Here is a 17,697-nt window from a genome sequence, read left to right on the forward strand (position 1 = left end):
GGTGCTATACACGCTGAAGGAAGGATTCAACTCGAACCACACCAACGAGCCAATGACCATTTATTCACCAGGCTTGTATGCATATACCAGGTTCCTTCGACATACTCCGAGTATATGTCACCTGTTGTGCTCTTCGATGCTTCCAAGGCAAACTGCGGGACCCCACATTCAGTAGACGAGTCGATAGCGGGGTCCAGTACGACGATCTTTGACTGTCATATACCCAGGCGTTCAGGCTAGCTAGACCTTGAATAGAGTTTCATATGTTAACTTGAACAATAACCCGATAATGAAGATATAGTAGTTTTACACTTAACACATTAATCATAGGACATCAGGCTTCAACCTGCAGAGGCACAGTAGTTCGTTATACGTCTGATATCTCAAATGGCTTGCAGAGCCTTATACCGAGGCCTCCGTCGCAGCCAGAACTACGCGAAATGCAAATGCCACAGCCTCAAAACCTAGGCTCAAAGTCCAACCGCCTCCCTATACTCACGCAACCTCTCGAAAACATCCTCACCATTCCACACCTCCCCATCCTCACCGGAAACCAGCTCCGGCATCCCCACCTGCTCCAGCGCAAACGAACCCCCCACAGTCCCATAGCAAGCGGCCTCAACTGCACTCCCAGTACGTAGATACCCAACCGCATACGCCCCCAAAAACGCATTCCCCGCCCCGGTCGGATCAACAACCTTTGCATGCTGTTCCCCGTCTGGTCCAGTGGTATAGAACGGTGGCAGCCACGTGGCAGGCAGATCGCGAGATACAACGACGCTCCCGTTCTCGCCTGCACGGACGACGACGGTGCCTTTCCCGTCTAGCCCGACGCCGGAGCCTAGGATCCTATGCGCCAAGGCCTCAATCGTGGCTTTGTCGTGAGCTTTTGCGGGCGATTCGCCGAAGAGCGCGGCGAGCTCGAGGTGGTTTGGGGAGAGCACGTCGACGTGCTGTGCGGCGGCTAGGCAGGGCTGCAGGTTCTCGGGTTTGCAGGCGTAGGGGGCTGGTTCCCAGATTATGAAAGGGCGATCTGGTGCGCCTGCTTCTTTTCTGAGAGATAGGAGGGTTGAGAGACGGGTTTGCATGTCTTGCGGGGTTTCGAGGTAGTGGTATGCTTTTGCGGTTAGGAGGGGGTTGTTGCTTAAGTTGTGGTCGTGGACTGGAAGGATGGGTGTGGTGTATGTGAAGTGTTTCGCTGGGTTAATTAGTTCTTGTTCTTCTGATGAATGAATCAGGACGGAATATTCGCACGTCCAAACGTAGTATCCTCATACTCCAGTAAACCCCTAGTTGACGGCTTATCCGCTTCCCGTTGTATAATCAACGTTGCATCCCAGCTTCTCAGGCTGTCCATCATGAGCTCCGGAAAATCATTTCCTGTATGGATCATCCAGCCCAAGGTATGGCTCAGCGGATGGGGGAGGAATAATCGAGCGCCGAGCGTGGCTGCACCACGGATCAGCCCATCGACACGTTGTACATCGCGATCGGCTGAACGCCAGAATAAGACCAACCATAGGCACCGGAACCGCCCAGAATATCGAGTAATGGCTCCTGGTTGGGGAAGCGGATCTCGTCGAGGACCACCAAGCCGAGGCTTGTGAAGGTGATGCTGGATGTGTTCATGATTGAAGTTGCGATCAATCACATATTAAGCACCACTTTTATGAAAGTAGGTATCTAGTCTGTTCTTATCAACGATTGAGATTTCAGGATTATTGACAGAATTGTATTCGCCTTACGATCATCCAGAACTAGAAGTGTGTCGCGATCACATGAGGACAATGACAAGATTTGGCGTAACTCGGTCACCTGACTTCTCATCTAAGAAGTAAACCCTAAGCCCCTGGACCTTAATAGAATCAGCTCGCCACAACTTATAGCCTGGCTATAGCTGTAGTTTCTAGAATGCTTATAAATATATGCTGTAAGATACTTAAGCTGGTAGAATTGTTAGAGTTACCATTGGCAGTACTCTCGGCTGCTGTCCTGCGCCCACTCATGATAGGTGAGACCATGAGAGCCTTGGAACGCATATCTGGTGAAAAGCATAATTAACATTGGGATATATTTCGGTGTGATTCGCACAGTGCGAGCAAGGCTCGCTACCCTCTTCTCCACGGACTTGGAGCACTATAGCATTTGTTCGAGACAGATGACGGCATTTTTGGACTGCCTCAATGCACCTGGCCTCAGTAGGAGTCAGGACGGTAAGAGTGGCCTCCATCAAAGATCGCCATATGCATTCGTCCAGAGCGCTATGGAGCGGAGAAGACATGGCTTGGCACCTCATAGTCTGGGTCATACTCAACTCGAAATCTTTGACGAGAGTGCTGAACGGTCCGTGGCACTCAGGTCGAATAACTCGCACCAGCCACTTTCGACTATGGGTAGAGGCAAGGGGCGTGCGCCTGGATGCAAATACAGGTCCGGCTCCTTGGAAGAATGGGTATATTGACCCGTGAACCCATGAAAAGCTGCGATAGAATATTAGCACACTAACATTAAGCCACAGAGCAAAAGAAAACATTGTTCTTACACCGATGTCGATAAGTTTATCCTCAGACCGGTTTGCGTAAAGAGCACCTCCTCAAGTACATCGATAGTAAATACCACTGGATTCAACGCACTGTCGGACTAAGCCAGGACCTCCCTGGTCTCCTCGTTTGTCATGCCCTGCAATCCGATATTCGGAGGATCGTCTGGCAGGCTGACAGGCACCTGCATTGGTTAGGCCGTTCGTTCCATTTCTGAACGAGTCCGAAGGTCTTCAGCGTCCTTTGTCGAGGTATGCCGTATAGTCTTCAATAGCTTCTTGCCATTGGACATGTGCTTGGTCATATGTATCTAAGGCGAATTGTGTGAGCATCTGTGGTTGGGTTGCTTGCAAAGGACCTGGCGTCACTGCTGGCTCTGATGAATGCCCTCCAGTCTGGGGAGTTTGACTCCTGCCTGGGGTGGGTGTCCTCCTGTCCTTCTTCATGGCATTCTTGACACTGATAGCAAGTTCCTAGAGCATAAAAACCATCTCATTAACATCGTCGTCATACTTAGCCTTGATGCATTGTGGCATGCGGTGGACATAATGGTTGATGTCGTCTTGAATTTCCTGCTTAACAGTCGGGGTTATTATCTGCTCAGTGTAGATCGGCTTTGATTGAAGGATTTCCTTTAGCAGGTCCCTAAATATTGCCTGATCTTTGGACTTTGCCTTGAAAAGGTTCCGGATGTCTGATACCCTCATGGTGGTTCTTGTGTCGAATTCGTGTACTGCACTGTATTTGTCTGCCTGGTCCAAAGCAGTTCCTAATGAAGGAAGTAGTTAGAATCAGTTGAATCCATCGAGGCTTTATAGAGCATATTTCAGAGGAACCCAAGCAGTTGACCAGATTAGAATAAAGAGAACGACTCACCTGGGACCAAGAGTGGCGGTACCTGGCCTAAATCACGAAATGCTTTGTTTCCAGCTGTCCGGGCAGCCTTTGACCTCACAACTGCTGATATCCTTAGCCATTCTTTGTATCTCTGCACCAACCAGGCATAACATGCTGACTTGAAGGATGGGCGCGTGTTTCAAGAATAGATCTTTTATAAAGAGAGGTGGAGACTCACTAGTACCTGTGTGGCATTGCGTTGCAACGGTTGCTTATCGGTAGAATAGTTGGAGTCAAATCTCCATTTTCAATCTTTAGTGTCCTTCCTTTAACAGCGGCTATCTTGTAGAGCTTGGTTGTTAATCTGCGGATGTACACTGGCTTAAAACCGTAAACGATAGAGCAGCCAGTCTCTTCGACTAAGCTACAGTGGATCGTCATTCCAACCTTCACTGGTTGGGGATCGGGCCCGGTAATCTGGGGCATCGGATCAGGGTATCGCCAATATGCGACAAGTAGAGCGTCTGGCTGGACGGATTGAGTTCTTCCACTGTAGTTGCGTCGTGCCGGGTCACGGTATGAGCCTTTTGAGTGACGTCCCTGAGCAGATCCAAGAGAAACTTGTTCCGATTGACAGTGTTATCATGAATGGCCTTGGTATCCTCGGAATTCCAGACCTCCAAGTTCCCAATAACGACCAAAACACCAGTTAGAGAAGAATACAAAAAGAACGAAAAGGGGAACGGGGATGTTACAGATCAAGGTCTGCCTTCCAAGTACCGTTTCGACCGAGGTAAAAAGAACATTTCGCAGCCTTCCCGTGCCAAACGCAATTGGCACAGGAACCCGCGAAGAGAGGACGCTGTTCCCAGTCTGATCGGTAGTCACGTCCGGAGCTGCAACGCAAGAACCGAAGACCCTCGACCACTTTCGCAAAAAGGTACACGCGTCTTCCTGTTCGACTCCGCGACGCTGCAAAATATATGCATCTCGATTAACTTGCGATTTCAATGGCTTCTCTAGGACCTTTACGTTCTTGACAGTCCAATCAATTTCCCGAACCGGATCCAAAAGCATTGCGCAAGACTTCTGAGAGGCTGTCAGTTCATGATCGACCTCACCTTCCGCAGCCTTGAGGGTGCCGGCACGCTCCGGAATATTGGGCATAACGAAAGATCGGGGAGTAAATACGAAGGAGTGTCCGCAAAACCGAAATGCGGTCGTCGGGGGAGAGGGCAAGAAGTTGATTATCGATTTGAATTAGAAGGAGCTTCGACAATGGATGCGCCATCGAGGAACACGCCCAGAAAACGCTGTGTGCTTACGCCCGGCTGAGAGTGACATTCGGTTGGTCCCTATCACCGATAAAGCCCATCGCTCATGGGATCTCTGGATGGTTTTGTCATCCTAGAGTGTTGAAGGAGGGTATCCTCCAAATGCCCGCATACTCTGAGCGACACGGAACCGATGGAAAAACGGTCGTGATATCCAGGCTTGATGCGATGATAAATAGTGGTGCCAAACTCTTTCATCCTCAGAGAAACATTTCCAGAGGCGGGCTTTCCAGGTAGTCGACATAGGATGCACCACATGATGGCCAGGTAAGCCAGATTTCCCGATTTCATGTCGATCCTGGGAGAAGGGGTACTCGGTATCACTGTATCTTTTGCAAAGTTGCTTTTATACCATTCGAGGCTGGTAACCGTCCTCTTGGTGGGGTTACTGTACCTGAACCTATGGACTTGTTGTCCTCATCATCATCCTCAGTATCCTTGACACTTAGGACCGAGCCACGTCTTTTTGGTGGGACAATATTTGTGCGCTTGCCGGCTTCCTGAACCTTGGTCCTCTTTGTTAGAGGATTCAGAGATGAGGCGCTTAATCCTCTTTTTGAATTGATGTCCTCAGTATCATCCGAGGCTGAAGAGCACCATTTGGTGCCACTTACTGATCTGATCTCTTGTCCAGCAAGAGAAGTAGTTCCTTGGTCAATGGGATTAGGAGTGACATAATTGACCTGAGTGGAGACACCACTGGGCACTGTAGTTTGCAAACGATTGTCTTCAGAGTCGGGCCTATCATCCTGAACGTCAGGATGTTGAGATGGTCCCTGATAAGCAGGGCCATTCTGAACGTTGCGGTTGAGGGACCGCATGACGTGCACGACCTCGTTCTCCTCCAGATAGGAGGCGATGGCTTCCAGCTCGGCAATGAACCCCTCGACCCCTCCGAGTCCCGGTCTGCAGGTTCCGTCGCGGCCCAAGTGGCGGCCCGACGGCGAACCTGCAGAGGGACCTGGAGGCACTTCTTCTTCAGTCGCTGACAGCGCTTGCACTTGCGATACACCGCGTCCCGAACGCAGGCGCACACCTGACCCTGACGGAGGGCATCCTTCAAACACCGTTAGCAGGGGGCGGAGGGCACGGGCTCAGCGCCGGCGAGCGGGGAGGACAACGGAGGAAGCACCCCAAGGGGCGGAACAGGACTCAGCGAGCCACCCTCACGCAGGAGTCTCGCCACCGGCTAGCTGGCGGGATGGGGGCTGGCGGCGCTGGGCGAACTAGCAGCGGCAGACGGACTAGTCTCACAAGACATGGTGGCGAACGGCAGACTGTTGAGAGACCCCAACGCAGGGCCCTCGCCCTTGGCGGAAGACAACTCAGACGCAGCCACGCGATGACGGCGCGAAATGGGAGCAATTGGATCCTCAGACGACGACTTACCTGGTTAACACGGCAGACACGACGGCGACACGCCAGAGACAAGAAAGGAAGACTCACAGAGAGAGTGGGAGAAGATGGCAGGGCCGCCGCGGAAATGCCCGCCCCGTCGCTACGGTTGTCACTTTTTGCGATAGCAGCAGCGATCGTGTCTGCCTCTTCGTCCGCCGCACGGTAGTAGTAGTTGTTGTTGTTGTTGAGAGGCAGGCTGAATGACAGATGACATAGGAAACGCATCCGGCCTGCCTGCGGCCTTTGGCTTCTCAGCTAGGAGCTTCTCAAACCGTCTGTCGTACTCAATATGGAGGGTAGATTTTTCTGCAACGGCCTGGCTTATAAGGTAAGTCAGACTGGGTGGACCATAAGACGCTTTTAAATCAGAGTAAGACAAAGGGCCAAGTTTGCTTCTGATAAACTCTAAGCAAACAGGAATTGTTTGCGTTGTTTAGGGCGAAGAATAAGTTGAAGAGGACATGGTTGACGTATACTGACCTTTGTCTGTAGGAGCCTGCCACACGCTGGGTAAGGTCTTTTAACATAAAGACTAGGTAATGACTGGCATTTTCATATGTTTTCAATCTCCGGAGTATGTCGAAGTCCGCTAGCCGTTTGATCGGTATTTACTTAAAGGTCCTTATAAGAAGGAAGATAAAAGTGCATGTTGAAGAGGTTGATAGAAGATGGGAGGAGAGAGAATCTGCGAAGGGCCCAGGAGAGAAGCAGTTGAAATATCTTTAGTGAATTTACTCTTATATCACTGCCCGCATACCTGAATTCTAGTGCTGGGTTTAAGGGCAGGAAGTGAATGATCATTTAACTCTTCCGTGAATGGGTCTTCTTCCCAACAAGATTGAGGACTGAGAAGGTAGAATGTATTCACAGCTAAAGCATGAGTAAATCTATTGCCTCCTTTGTTCTTATCTGAACGGAGTTGGGTGTCTCAGAAGCAGTTCCAGTGTCTGCATCAGAACAGACTGAAGTTCCTTGCATGTATCCCGCTCGATTCCCTTCCATAGCTGTTGCACTTTGACCACGATATGATGTGGATATAGATCGATAGCCACGAGGGAACTCATGTACATGGCCTTCCCAATGTGGGATTGCAAATCGATTATCTCATCCAAAGTGGAGGCAGTTCATCAATGTCCCTCAGCCGCGGATCTGACGACGCTCATCCGGTCAGGAGATCCGTCCGTCGGGCCGTTTGACCGCATCAACGACAACAAGTATACAGAGCTTGCAATGCAGCATGAGCTCTTCTGCACTGGTCTGCTTGGTTCCAGCCGCGCCAATTGCAAGATGTACCCCACAGTCGGCAAGACGGATACAAGCGTCGGTTCAAACGTCATGGTAGCTGCATAATCAGCTTACCCAATTCGCTAGCCACGGCAACATCACCTTCATCACCACCCATGGCGCACGCATACATTCCGACAGACCGCAACATCTCAGGCAATAGCGCCTGCAGCAAGGTGACCTCCCTACATCAGCAACAGTGGCTACGACGGCGCGGTGGTGTGTTGAACAGGCTGTACGGGATCCCTCCACCCCCGCAAGGAAGGCAAACCGTCCACATCTGTGTCTCATTCGCGCAGAGTAGCGGATACGGAACAGCTGGCAGGGTTCATACAGGCTATTCGGATATGCCTGTCGTGCAAGCCCGACGGGCATGTGGCGATGCACGGGCCTGCAGACCATGGGCATATCCGGAGTAGCCCCTTGTAAATACGGGGTATAGGCTATATGCGGATGCAAACGATATGCTTGTTTGTTTCTGCAGACGACGGTGGATAATTTCCTGTGGGTGATCTGGGGTCGTTGCTTTCCAGTCCGAATGAGTGTTGGGGTTGAGTGATATGGTTCGGCAAGGATGCGAGTCAGAGGACTGGTTAGTTGCATCCTGTCACCTTCCAGGCTCTCTTCTGATACTGATGGTTGTGATGGTGTCTGTAGGAGTGCAGATGGCGGCCGTGGTGGATCCGGGATGGATTACCAGTAGCTGGCATGATGGTCATTAGGAGAATAGCCGTGACAAAAGGGGCAACGGCTTCATCTGTATAGGCGGAGGAATATTAGTCTCCGGCTGAACTCTTCAAGCAGCGAAATGACTGGCCATCAATTGCCATCGGCGTGTCATATAGGACCCTAGTACCGGCGGGGGATCGGCAAGCGGATATTAAAGCAAAACTTGGCTGAAACTAGCCCAGTCGCAGAGTGACAACATTCTGCAACATGCCCTCGGATATAGTGATTGGACTGAATGGTGGAACTGAATATAGCCTAAACGACATAGCCTGGACCCTGAGGAGTATCTGGACTTCTGGCAGGACTTTCAACTATAAATACTGCTCTCAGGAGACTTCACTCAGCGATACCTCCTCAAACAATAATCTGATTCAACTCTATCAAATCCAAAATGGTCGTCCTCAGCAAGCTCATCAGCAGCATTCTCTTTGCCTCCCTGGTCTCGGCGGCCGTGATCGAACGCCAGGCAACCAGCCTCAACCAGGGTTTTACATCCCATGGCAAGAAGTACTTTGGCACCGCCAGTGACCAACGTCTGCTCCAAAACTCGCAGAATGAGGCCATTGTGCGCAAAGACTTTGGCCAGTTGACGCCGGAGAATAGCATGAAGTGGGATGCTACTGAGCGTAGGTCTCTGTCACCCTGGTTGGCATAACTTATTGACATAACTGTTCGGTTAGCATCGCGAGGAAGTTTCAACTTCGCTGGTGCTGATTCCTTGGTATGCAATTTGCTCATCTGTGTCGAGTATATACTAAAGGACAATAGGTGAACTATGCCAAGCAGAATGGGAAAAAGGTCCGCGGACACACCTTAGGTATTCATTCGACCTAACGGCATCTCAAGGATACAGTTAAGCTGACAGCGTAGTCTGGCACTCCCAACTCCCGTCCTGGGTGTCGGCTATCAGCGACAAAAACACCCTGACCTCGGTGCTGAAGAACCACATCACCACCATCATGACCCGGTACAAGGGGCAGATCTACGCCTGGGTAAGTTGCCATCTATCCAACATTGGCTCAGCCCAGCTAATAATGTAAAGGACGTCGTCAACGAAATCTTCAACGAGGACGGCTCCCTCCGCGACAGCGTTTTCTCCCGGGTGCTGGGCGAGGACTTTGTGCGGATTGCCTTCCAGACGGCGCGCTCTGTGGATCCCTCTGCGAAGCTGTACATCAACGATTACAAGTAAGCTTTTGGTTTTGCTGGACGTGTGCTGTATCTGACCGTCAAAGCCTCGACTCAGCTAGCTATGCCAAAACACAGGGGATGGTGAGCCATGTCAAGAAGTGGTTGGCTGCGGGCATTCCTATCGATGGAATCGGTGAGTTTATGTCGTGAGCTGTGTGTGATGATGTATGCTGACTCTCCCTGAAGGCTCTCAAACCCACCTTGGTGCGGGTGGTTCCTCTAGCGTCAAAGGATAAGTCTCCTTCCTTGGTTTGTCTATGTAACGCTGACCCCCGTGTACAGCATTGACTGCCCTTGCCTCCTCCGGTGTCTCTGAGGTCGCGATTACTGAGCTGGATATCGCGGGTGCTAGCTCCCAGGATTACGTCAATGTATGTCGCTTGATCGCTATTTGCAGGGTAACCGACACTAATAAAACAACAGGTTGTCAATGCATGCTTGGGTGTCCCGAAGTGTGTGGGAATTACCGTCTGGGGGGTGTCGGACAAGGACTCGTGGCGCTCCAGCTCGTCTCCGCTGTTGTTCAATAGCAACTACCAGCCCAAGGCGGCGTACAATGCCATCCTTGCTGCTCTATAATCTGGCATTGTGTGCTCTATGATCTGGCATTATGTGGGGAGGTTGTACATATGATGCGCTGTGTGACAATTGAATCATCCCTTGCATAAACGGATGCACTGTGACGGGCCAATTCCAATCAGTATCTAAGCGCTGTCAGCAGTATGCAAGCGCATTGGCTGTAACAGACACTCAGTCTGGATCGGCATGTTAACGTCAGCTGTATCGCTGGTTATAAATATCGATTCGTGCTCACTCCAGATTCCAGCTGTAGCAACAGACAATGGATCCATACGTTCTCATCGCTATTGCCGGCATCCTCAGCCATGTCCTTTACTTTCGACGTGGCGAGCATCAGCTCTACAGCCATATCTACCTCGTTCTCTTTGTTATTTCCACCACCGCTGTCACGGTAATCTTCCACTACAGCTATATCCTGGTGTATCTCGCCAGCCTTTATAGCAGCATCCTAGTATACCGTCTCTTCCTCCACCCCCTGCGCTCTTTCCCCGGTCCTCTCCTCGCCCGCGTCTCAGGTCTCTGGTACATCAACCCAAAGCACAAAGCATATCTTACCCTCCAGGCGCTACACAGCCAATATGGCCCAATCGTGCGCACCGGCCCCTCAGACCTCTCCATCATCTACCCATCCGCCATCCCCGCCATCTACGGCTCCCAATCCTCCTGCACAAAAGCCCCCTGGTACGACCTGACCCACCCTTCCCGCCCCCTGCAAAACTGCCGCGACGCCAAAGAGCACCACGCCCGCCGCCGAACCTGGACCCCCGCCTTCAGCGACAAGATAGTCCGCGGCTACGAGCAGCGCGTCAAAACCTACCAGCAGCAGCTCATTGCCCAACTCACCACCCTCCAGGCCGTCGACATCCGCAAGTGGATCTACCTATACACATTCGACGTCATGGGCGACCTCTCCTTCAGCCGCAGCTTCGACTGCCTCACCACTGGCCACGAACACCCGGGCATCACCCTCCTAAACGCCGCCCTGAGCAACATCGGCCTCTTCATCCCGCCGTGGCTGCACCTCATCCTGCTCAAAATCCCCTGGCTGACGCGCGACTGGTGGCGTTTTCTGTCGTTTTGCAGCGAGAGGCTCGAAGCCCGCATGCACATGGACCTGCAGATACCCGACATCAGCGCCTCGCTGCTCGCCCCGCTAAAGGGGCGGGAGCCCACTCCAGAGGAGAAACTGATGCTCGACGGCGACTCGCGGCTGATCGTCGTTGGGGGCAGCGATACGTCTGCTGTATCGCTTTGTGGGGTTCTGTACGAGCTTGCGCGGCATCCGGAGCAGCTGCGCAAACTGCAGGAGGAGGTTGAGCCGTTTGTCGACGACAAGGGGGAGGTGCGTGGGGCTGATATTGCGCAGTTGGAGCATCTGAACGGCGTGATTAATGAGGCCATGAGGATGTATCCGGCTGTGCCGTCGGGGTTGCAGCGGAAGACTCCCCCCAAGGGAATCCAGGTGGAGGGGGTGCATATCCCCGGGGAGATGACAGTATATTGTCCGCAGTATGCCATGGGAAGATGTAAGACTTGTCTGCTGTGGGATATAGGAGGAGATGCTAATTGCTAATTGTATATCACATTCGCAGCTGAACTATGCTATGCGCGGCCGGACGAGTTTATCCCCGAGCGATGGTACAAGTACCCCGATCTAATCAAGGATCGCTCGGCCTTTGCGCCGTTTAGCCTGGGTATGTATCTGCCTGTAATTCTTATACTGAGTGCTGACTGCAGTAGGTCCGTATAGTTGTGTCGGCCGACCACTGGCGTTGCTAAACATGCGTACTACAATCGCCAAACTGATAACGACATTTGATGTGGGATTTGCCCCGTGGGAGGATGGGCGCGCATTTGAGCAGCAGGCACAGGATAACTTTGTACTGTATATGGGGCCGTTGCATTTGACTTTTACCCGGAGGAAGTAGAGCTAAGGTGTAGATCGATCATTATAGTTCAATGCTACTGTGCAGAACACAGAAAAACGGTGCTGTGGTAGTACCCGACCGGTGATTTTTGCAACTACAGTGGAAAACGCGGGTGTAGGAGAACAGGTTTCCATTTAGATAGAGGCACAGATGACCAAAATGGCAATATTGAAGCTGCTATAAACGGGTATACTACCATGTATACGAGCTAATCCAGAAAAGGAAGCTTACTGCATGAAAGAGGGGCATCATGTCAGACTCCGTCAAAACACGAGCTTACAACCTCACTGCCCCTCCTGACTGCGCGCCTAACTATAATGACTCGAACGACAAGTGATTCTTTGGATGACAGGCTGTCCACACTCTGGCGATCTGCCTGTGACGACTATGCTAAAGCAACGGGGATCTCGCCTAGCGATGGCGACTTCCCCAAGATCCACGGTCCCGAGGATCTGTCGCGTCAGCTAGACGCAGAGAAGGACCATTTCGAGGACTTTCGAATGAAGAAACGACCGCTCTTGCATGCTATGCAGATGATCCTGGCGCCCTTTGAGAACTGGGGCGACCTGCTCGCGGGTGCAGCCTCCGCGGCTTTTCCTCCAGCGTCTTCTATCATGGGCGCCATGATGCTTCTGATTCGGGGGCTCGCAGAGTCAGTGAATCGTTCGACATGCTCACTGACTTGTTTCACAAACTTGGTCATTTTGCTCTCCGGCTGGACTCGTACAAGGGAGTTCCTCTCAGTGAAGGGATGAAGACCATTATTGTCAAAGTTTTGGTCAATTTCCTTCGTGTCTGCGCGGCGTCGCAGAAATTGCTAAGTCGGGGGTCGCTCAGAGCAAGACTTACAAAATGGACAAAGAATGTCCTGGTTGAGGATACGTCGATTAGTTCGCTCCTGGGCGAGCTGGAGGAGTTGACGAGCCAGGAACACAAGATGGTCTCTGCTCATGGGCTCGATCTCACTCACCAGGCGCTCAGAAACACCGCGGAGTTACTCGAGCGAGATGATAACAGGAACGAGCGCGAGAGACTGGATACAGTGAAGAAAGCATTAGATCCCGTCTCTGCATCCGGCCGCGTCTTCTCCTCGATCAACGAGAATCGCATACCTGGATCGGGCAGCTGGATTGAAGACAGAATCCGGTCCTGGTGGCAGAGTGCCGAGCCTTTACTCTGGATTCACGGGGTCCTGGTGTGGGCAAATCCTACCTGGCGTCGAAGATCATCAGTGATCTCGCGGCGGCAGACCCATCCGCTCCATCTGCTTCCAACGTCGCCTCTTTCTTCTTCAAGAATAACGATGTCGACCTACGCTCCTTCAACAAAGCGCTGCGGACCCTGGCATGGCAAGTGGTCGTCCAGCAATCGAGGTTTGCGGCGCATGCAGAGGATTTCTGTCTGAAAGAAGACCCAGCCAACAGCTACGTTGTCTGGAGGAAACTCTTGCTTGACTACTTCGTCAAGTCTGCACCGGACGCCGGAACGTGCTTTATCATTGACGGTATCGACGAGGCCGATCCAGAGGAGCAAGAAATCCTTTTCAGTCTGCTCGAGAGCACGTATGCGACAGAGGACCAGACGAACCCGACCGCACCAATCCGAGTCGTACTTCTGGGCAGGGATTCAGTGCGCGGCATTCTCGACGAACACTCCCTCGGATGGATACCGGAGATTGAAATCACCAATAACCAGAACAAGGACGACCTTCACGGATATGTCTCTCAGAAGCTGCAGAAGACGAAGTTGTTTCGCGGCTATCCAGACTTCCTAGACGAGGTTGTCCAGGATATATGCGGGCAAGCGGAAGGCCTCTGGGAATGGGCTAACCTTGTCATCAAATCTGTTCTGCGCTGCCGGTCCAAGGAGCAGATTCGGAAGGTGGTCCGGACGATGCCCCGAGGAATCAGCGCAATGCTGCATGCAGAGCTGCAGCGTTTGGCTAGAGAGTTGTCGGCCTCGGATGCAATGTCGACCGAGTTTTCCGATGATGAAGGATCATCCGGGGAAGCAACGACGCAGATTCAACAGCTCAACCTTTTACTCTCATTTGTGACGATGGCTCAGAAGCCGCTGACGGTGGACCAACTCGACCTTATCTTAGAAGTCATCCTTGAAGAGGAGGTCCTGAATCTTGAGGATGATCTTCGCACGGTATACTCATCCCTGTTTTCGCTCCGTTCCGCGGTGGAAGAAGTAGACGATGATGGAGATGAAGTAGAGAAAGACGCAGTCATTGTAACTCTGCGCCATAGTTCTTTTTATGAATTCTTCAGCACATCCGTGGAGGCTGGACCCATCCAGGTCGACCCTGGACAAGCGGAGGCGTCCTTTGTATTTGTCCTACTCTATGCTCTCCAAAGAAGAAATGCACCCAAATCAGAGAGGTTGCTAGAACAAGTCAGCAGTTATGCTCAGAAATTCCTACCGCTGCATCTGGAGCGTGCAAATCCAGAAAAGGCAGCAAATCGAGAAGAAATAGCAACTCTTCTTGCCGCTCTCCTCACCGACGAGCCGGTACTCAACCCCCAGCACTGGCTCATTGAACAATACCGCGTAACCTATGTTGCCACATACAACCAATATATGTCCTCTCGCGCAACAGAGATCGCTTGTTACTGGTGGAATACCCAGAAACGTGATACGGCGAACCAGAGGGCGGAGCTGGTCCTGAATTGGCTCTCCCCAGATACGAGACAGATTCTGCAGGATTGCGCTCGATCTTCGACGGTGGCAAGCGATGCCTGTCCTTTTACGGTTCTTTTCTCTCGTTTGGCAGAGTCTTTCTCTCGACTTTGGCTGGCTCCGAAAGATATCGAAGAGGAAGACGGATTACCGGAAGGTATCTCCGTCATGATATTTGTGTACGCTCAGATGGCAGGCACCGAATTCCCGACCTCCGAGGGGAAGTTAGCAGGGGTAGTACGCATAGCCTTGAGGACAGTCGAGATCATGCAGGTCGCCGAGATGCAGCGTTTCGAGAAGACGCCCGTCTGGCATGCTCGAGTGGCTCAGGCGCTCCTCCTGCATAATAACTTCAAGACAGCCCTCGAACAATTCCAGATCTCTCTTGATAAAAATCACCAAAACCCTATCCTGAGCAAACAAGCGCTATCTGCAATTCACAGAGACATGGCTCGCGCGTGTACCGAGACCGGAAGGTATAAGGAGGCATTAGAACATTCTGATCTGGCTGAGTCGTTGCACGACGCCTCCTGGGACCGTGCCTGGCAGGATCCTATCGGCAGACTGCTGAACACTGCGCAAATGAAGCACTTTGCCAAAATGACCGACAAAGCTGTTGTCACCGCAAATGAGGCCTGGGAAACATTCCTGGGACAAACGGAGGATCATCGAGACAGGTATACGCTGACTTCGTTCTGGTCGGTCTTCCTGGAGCTGCACCAGCCACACCGTGTCCAAGATGTGTTGGATTTTGCCGCTTCTCATTCTCGGGAGTTCCAATGGACCGAAAAAGAGGGTTTGGTTGAGTTCCTCGCTTCAACAATGACTTGGACACGCCATATAATATATAGGGTCCTCCACCATGCGCGGACGTGGGACGATGGGAAGCTTATTGATCTTGTTGCCTCGGCTGTGGATAGACTCGAGGCCTCAGAGGGGAAAATAACAGGTGACCTAGCGGCGGCTAAATACTCCATCGCGTCACTGATGGTCGAAAACAGCCGGATCAGCGCCGGAATCCAAACTTGGTACCAGCTTGCCGCACACGACAACCCTGGTTGGGATATGGAAAGGGCTCAGGCGCGGTCACGGAGTCGCTTAGCAGCCGTGTGTCTATGCCATCCCGAGATCCCATTCTGCGACGAGCCCCCTCTGAGATTAGATGAAAAGGCGGAGTATAGTGATATCTGTCTGGTCATCTCGAGTTGGCTGCGGTATCACGGTGATCTCGCAAACGCCCGGACAGCTCTCCGCGGACGTGTGAAGAAAAGTATCGAGCTGTTGTCGGATGACGTTCCTTTCAACGATGATGACGCCTTCCTGAGCCTCTTTCAGACGTTTCTGACGGCTGCAGACAGCGATGAAGATCTGAGTGGGGCCTTGTATTTGACCAAGGCCTGGTACAGGGACTATCTGCGGGAAACGAAGAGAGACAACCCCGTATCAGAAGCTGGCGTCGCCGAATCTCTGAACCAAGTGCATCTTGCCGATGACGAGACACAGGTACCGGATGATGAGGTCTTTGAACGCCGGATCTCGTACACAATCAACTATTTCGCCGAGTGTTCGAACTGCAAGTGTGAGATGAGATCGATCTGCCATTGGTACTTTTGTTGTTGTTGCCCGTTCATGATGCTGTGTCAATGGTGCTACCGCGATATCAAGTCAGCCCTATCCGAGGACGGTGCGTCCCATCCCCCGGGCATCTGCGACCCTCAGCACGAGTTTTATTATACCGGCGGTCCGCTGCAGGCTTTTGAACGTGTGCCTGAGGGGATGATGGTCCTTGACGGTCTTGATGGGAAGAGGCGGACAGCATGGATCGAAGAATGGAAGGATCAGCTGTCGGAGAAGTGGGAGACGGCGGACTTTGCCTTTGAGGGAGGACTGTCGGCCTGGTGTATGCGAGTATTGCCGGAGCCACAGAGATCTCGGTGGGCAACATTTTTCAGGTAACTTCCACTGTTGGAGAGTAGGCTGGACACGGTGTCTCATCTTTCTGTGCTGTTTTCCAGTGTCATAGTCTGCCCATGTCTATCAATGCATAGGCCATTCACTCTATAGACCCAACAAGCCTTTCCAGTCTCTTCATGATATACTGCCTCCGCACAAATAGTCATGCTGCCCACTCAATAATCGACTTCATGAATCTCTCTAGAGGAGACCAGTTAAGATTATAGTAATATACCACGGATCTTCCTATGTTCAACAGCATAAGTTGTGCGCTGTATATCTGCATAATGATGGACATATGAATAATCAACCAATAAGACAGTGTCTCCAGAATCTTCCATTGGCCGATCATTGGCAGGTTTGACCCACTCACACAAGACCAGCCAATAGCAATGGATTACTCTGCCTCACAATAAATCTTAGTGGACAGTGATCAGGCAGAGACAATAAGACCATAGACATAAGATGCCATAAATAGTATCCAGCTCTTCCTAGCACTTCCGAAGACAAGGATGCGCTTTGGAAAGAAACAGAAAGAAATTTCCCCTCGTCCATCTTTCATCCTTTCTCTATCATGTAGACTAGATTCCACAATATCAATATCAATATCATATCAATCTACTCGATCTATCCATAGCCAGTCATAGTTGGCACCCAGCAAACTACTATACTAGCTACTAGACCAAGGCAAGAAGGAATGGGCCTAACCACCGCCGCCATCATCGTCATCGTCATCGTCGCCTGTCTAGCCGCCGTCTCGCTAGGCGCCGCGCTCACCCGCCAACTGTACCCCGCCGAGTCCTACGAGCGCCGGTTCCAGCCCTCGCATTCTCAGGAGATGTATATGCGGTCGGTGCGGATGAGGAATCTGGGGATTTTTCGTCGCGAGAGTCTTTTTTCGTCCGCGTCTGTGGGGATGGGCAAGGATTTGGAGAGTCGATGTATGTTCTTTCCCTGTCTCCCTTTTCTAGAGTTTGTGGTTGCTGATGATGAGTAGATACTGTTGAGGAGACGAGTTCGAGGGGATGAATAGCCATCTAGCTATGATTTGGTTTGATTGCTTGATAGATGATGGATGATATTGATTGATTGATATCTACCTATGGGCTATGGCTATGGCGTTATGATGATAGATTGATGATATGATAGGATATGAACGAATATGAACCAGATACCTGTTTCTTTGAATCTCTACATATCTGTCTATCGAGTAAGGATGCATACACTGGCCAACGCACT

At 51.5% G+C, this 17,697-nt stretch overlaps 7 protein-coding genes across 7 annotated transcripts; 5 read left to right on the top strand and 2 right to left on the bottom strand.

The window, feature by feature from the left end:
- Positions 1-427: 427 nt before the first annotated feature.
- Positions 428-1,629, bottom strand: P174DRAFT_391395 (pfkB family carbohydrate kinase superfamily; the record flags this gene model as incomplete). The annotated part of the gene is made up of 3 exons (XM_024823515.1): positions 428-1,198; positions 1,255-1,449; positions 1,518-1,629. 3 exons carry the CDS (start codon positions 1,627-1,629, stop codon positions 471-473), a joined length of 1,035 nt encoding a protein of 344 aa, XP_024681421.1. The 3' UTR covers positions 428-470.
- A 1,144-nt stretch (positions 1,630-2,773) lies between these two features.
- On the bottom strand, positions 2,774-6,334 carry P174DRAFT_432200 (uncharacterized protein; the record flags this gene model as incomplete). The annotated part of the gene is made up of 9 exons (XM_024825735.1): positions 2,774-3,013; positions 3,041-3,309; positions 3,417-3,526; positions 3,622-3,977; positions 4,224-4,349; positions 4,826-5,034; positions 5,106-5,768; positions 5,957-6,095; positions 6,158-6,334. 9 exons carry the CDS (start codon positions 6,332-6,334, stop codon positions 2,774-2,776), a joined length of 2,289 nt encoding a protein of 762 aa, XP_024681422.1.
- A 700-nt stretch (positions 6,335-7,034) lies between these two features.
- Positions 7,035-7,812, top strand: P174DRAFT_452111 (uncharacterized protein; the record flags this gene model as incomplete). Its single annotated transcript, XM_024829052.1, has 2 exons — positions 7,035-7,433; positions 7,481-7,812. Exons 1-2 carry the CDS (start codon positions 7,172-7,174, stop codon positions 7,810-7,812), a joined length of 594 nt encoding a protein of 197 aa, XP_024681423.1. The 5' UTR covers positions 7,035-7,171.
- A 701-nt stretch (positions 7,813-8,513) lies between these two features.
- On the top strand, positions 8,514-9,892 carry P174DRAFT_372610 (endo-1,4-beta-xylanase; the record flags this gene model as incomplete). The annotated part of the gene is made up of 9 exons (XM_024822442.1): positions 8,514-8,748; positions 8,803-8,843; positions 8,891-8,939; positions 8,993-9,114; positions 9,165-9,310; positions 9,358-9,446; positions 9,500-9,517; positions 9,596-9,684; positions 9,737-9,892. 9 exons carry the CDS (start codon positions 8,514-8,516, stop codon positions 9,890-9,892), a joined length of 945 nt encoding a protein of 314 aa, XP_024681424.1.
- A 257-nt stretch (positions 9,893-10,149) lies between these two features.
- Positions 10,150-11,576, top strand: P174DRAFT_442712 (cytochrome P450). The gene has a single exon (XM_024827637.1). The coding sequence runs from the start codon at positions 10,155-10,157 to the stop codon at positions 11,463-11,465; it is 1,311 nt and encodes a 436-aa protein (XP_024681425.1). The 5' UTR covers positions 10,150-10,154; the 3' UTR covers positions 11,466-11,576.
- Positions 11,577-11,981: 405 nt separating this feature from the next.
- Positions 11,982-16,665, top strand: P174DRAFT_442713 (NACHT domain protein). Its single transcript, XM_024827638.1, has 14 exons — positions 11,982-12,424; positions 12,472-13,009; positions 13,045-15,207; positions 15,229-15,246; positions 15,280-15,357; positions 15,394-15,417; positions 15,442-15,485; positions 15,507-15,612; positions 15,634-15,680; positions 15,711-15,727; positions 15,752-15,842; positions 15,864-15,981; positions 16,003-16,287; positions 16,312-16,665. The coding sequence occupies exons 1-14, from the start codon at positions 12,138-12,140 to the stop codon at positions 16,459-16,461; spliced, it is 3,966 nt and encodes a 1,321-aa protein (XP_024681426.1). The 5' UTR covers positions 11,982-12,137; the 3' UTR covers positions 16,462-16,665.
- A 394-nt stretch (positions 16,666-17,059) lies between these two features.
- On the top strand, positions 17,060-17,569 carry P174DRAFT_442714 (uncharacterized protein). Its single transcript, XM_024827639.1, has one exon. It carries the CDS (start codon positions 17,156-17,158, stop codon positions 17,453-17,455), a length of 300 nt encoding a protein of 99 aa, XP_024681427.1. The 5' UTR covers positions 17,060-17,155; the 3' UTR covers positions 17,456-17,569.
- Positions 17,570-17,697: the final 128 nt, after the last annotated feature.

The sequence above is a fragment of the Aspergillus novofumigatus genome (genome assembly GCF_002847465.1).
Source record: "Aspergillus novofumigatus IBT 16806 chromosome Unknown P174scaffold_5, whole genome shotgun sequence".
Classification (NCBI taxonomy): Eukaryota; Fungi; Ascomycota; class Eurotiomycetes; order Eurotiales; family Aspergillaceae; genus Aspergillus; species Aspergillus novofumigatus.

Coding starts and splice junctions, on each gene's coding strand:
- P174DRAFT_442713 (XM_024827638.1), top strand. CDS start 12,138: ATGACTCGAACGACAAGTGATTCTTTGGATGACAGGCTGTCCACACTC. Junction 12,425..12,471: donor TCCGCGGCTTTTCCTCCAGC/GTCTTCTATCAT, acceptor GGGGGCTCGCAG/AGTCAGTGAATCGTTCGACA. Junction 15,418..15,441: donor TTGATCTTGTTGCCTCGGCT/GTGGATAGACTC, acceptor GAGGCCTCAGAG/GGGAAAATAACAGGTGACCT.
- P174DRAFT_442714 (XM_024827639.1), top strand. CDS start 17,156: ATGGGCCTAACCACCGCCGCCATCATCGTCATCGTCATCGTCGCCTGT.
- P174DRAFT_442712 (XM_024827637.1), top strand. CDS start 10,155: ATGGATCCATACGTTCTCATCGCTATTGCCGGCATCCTCAGCCATGTC.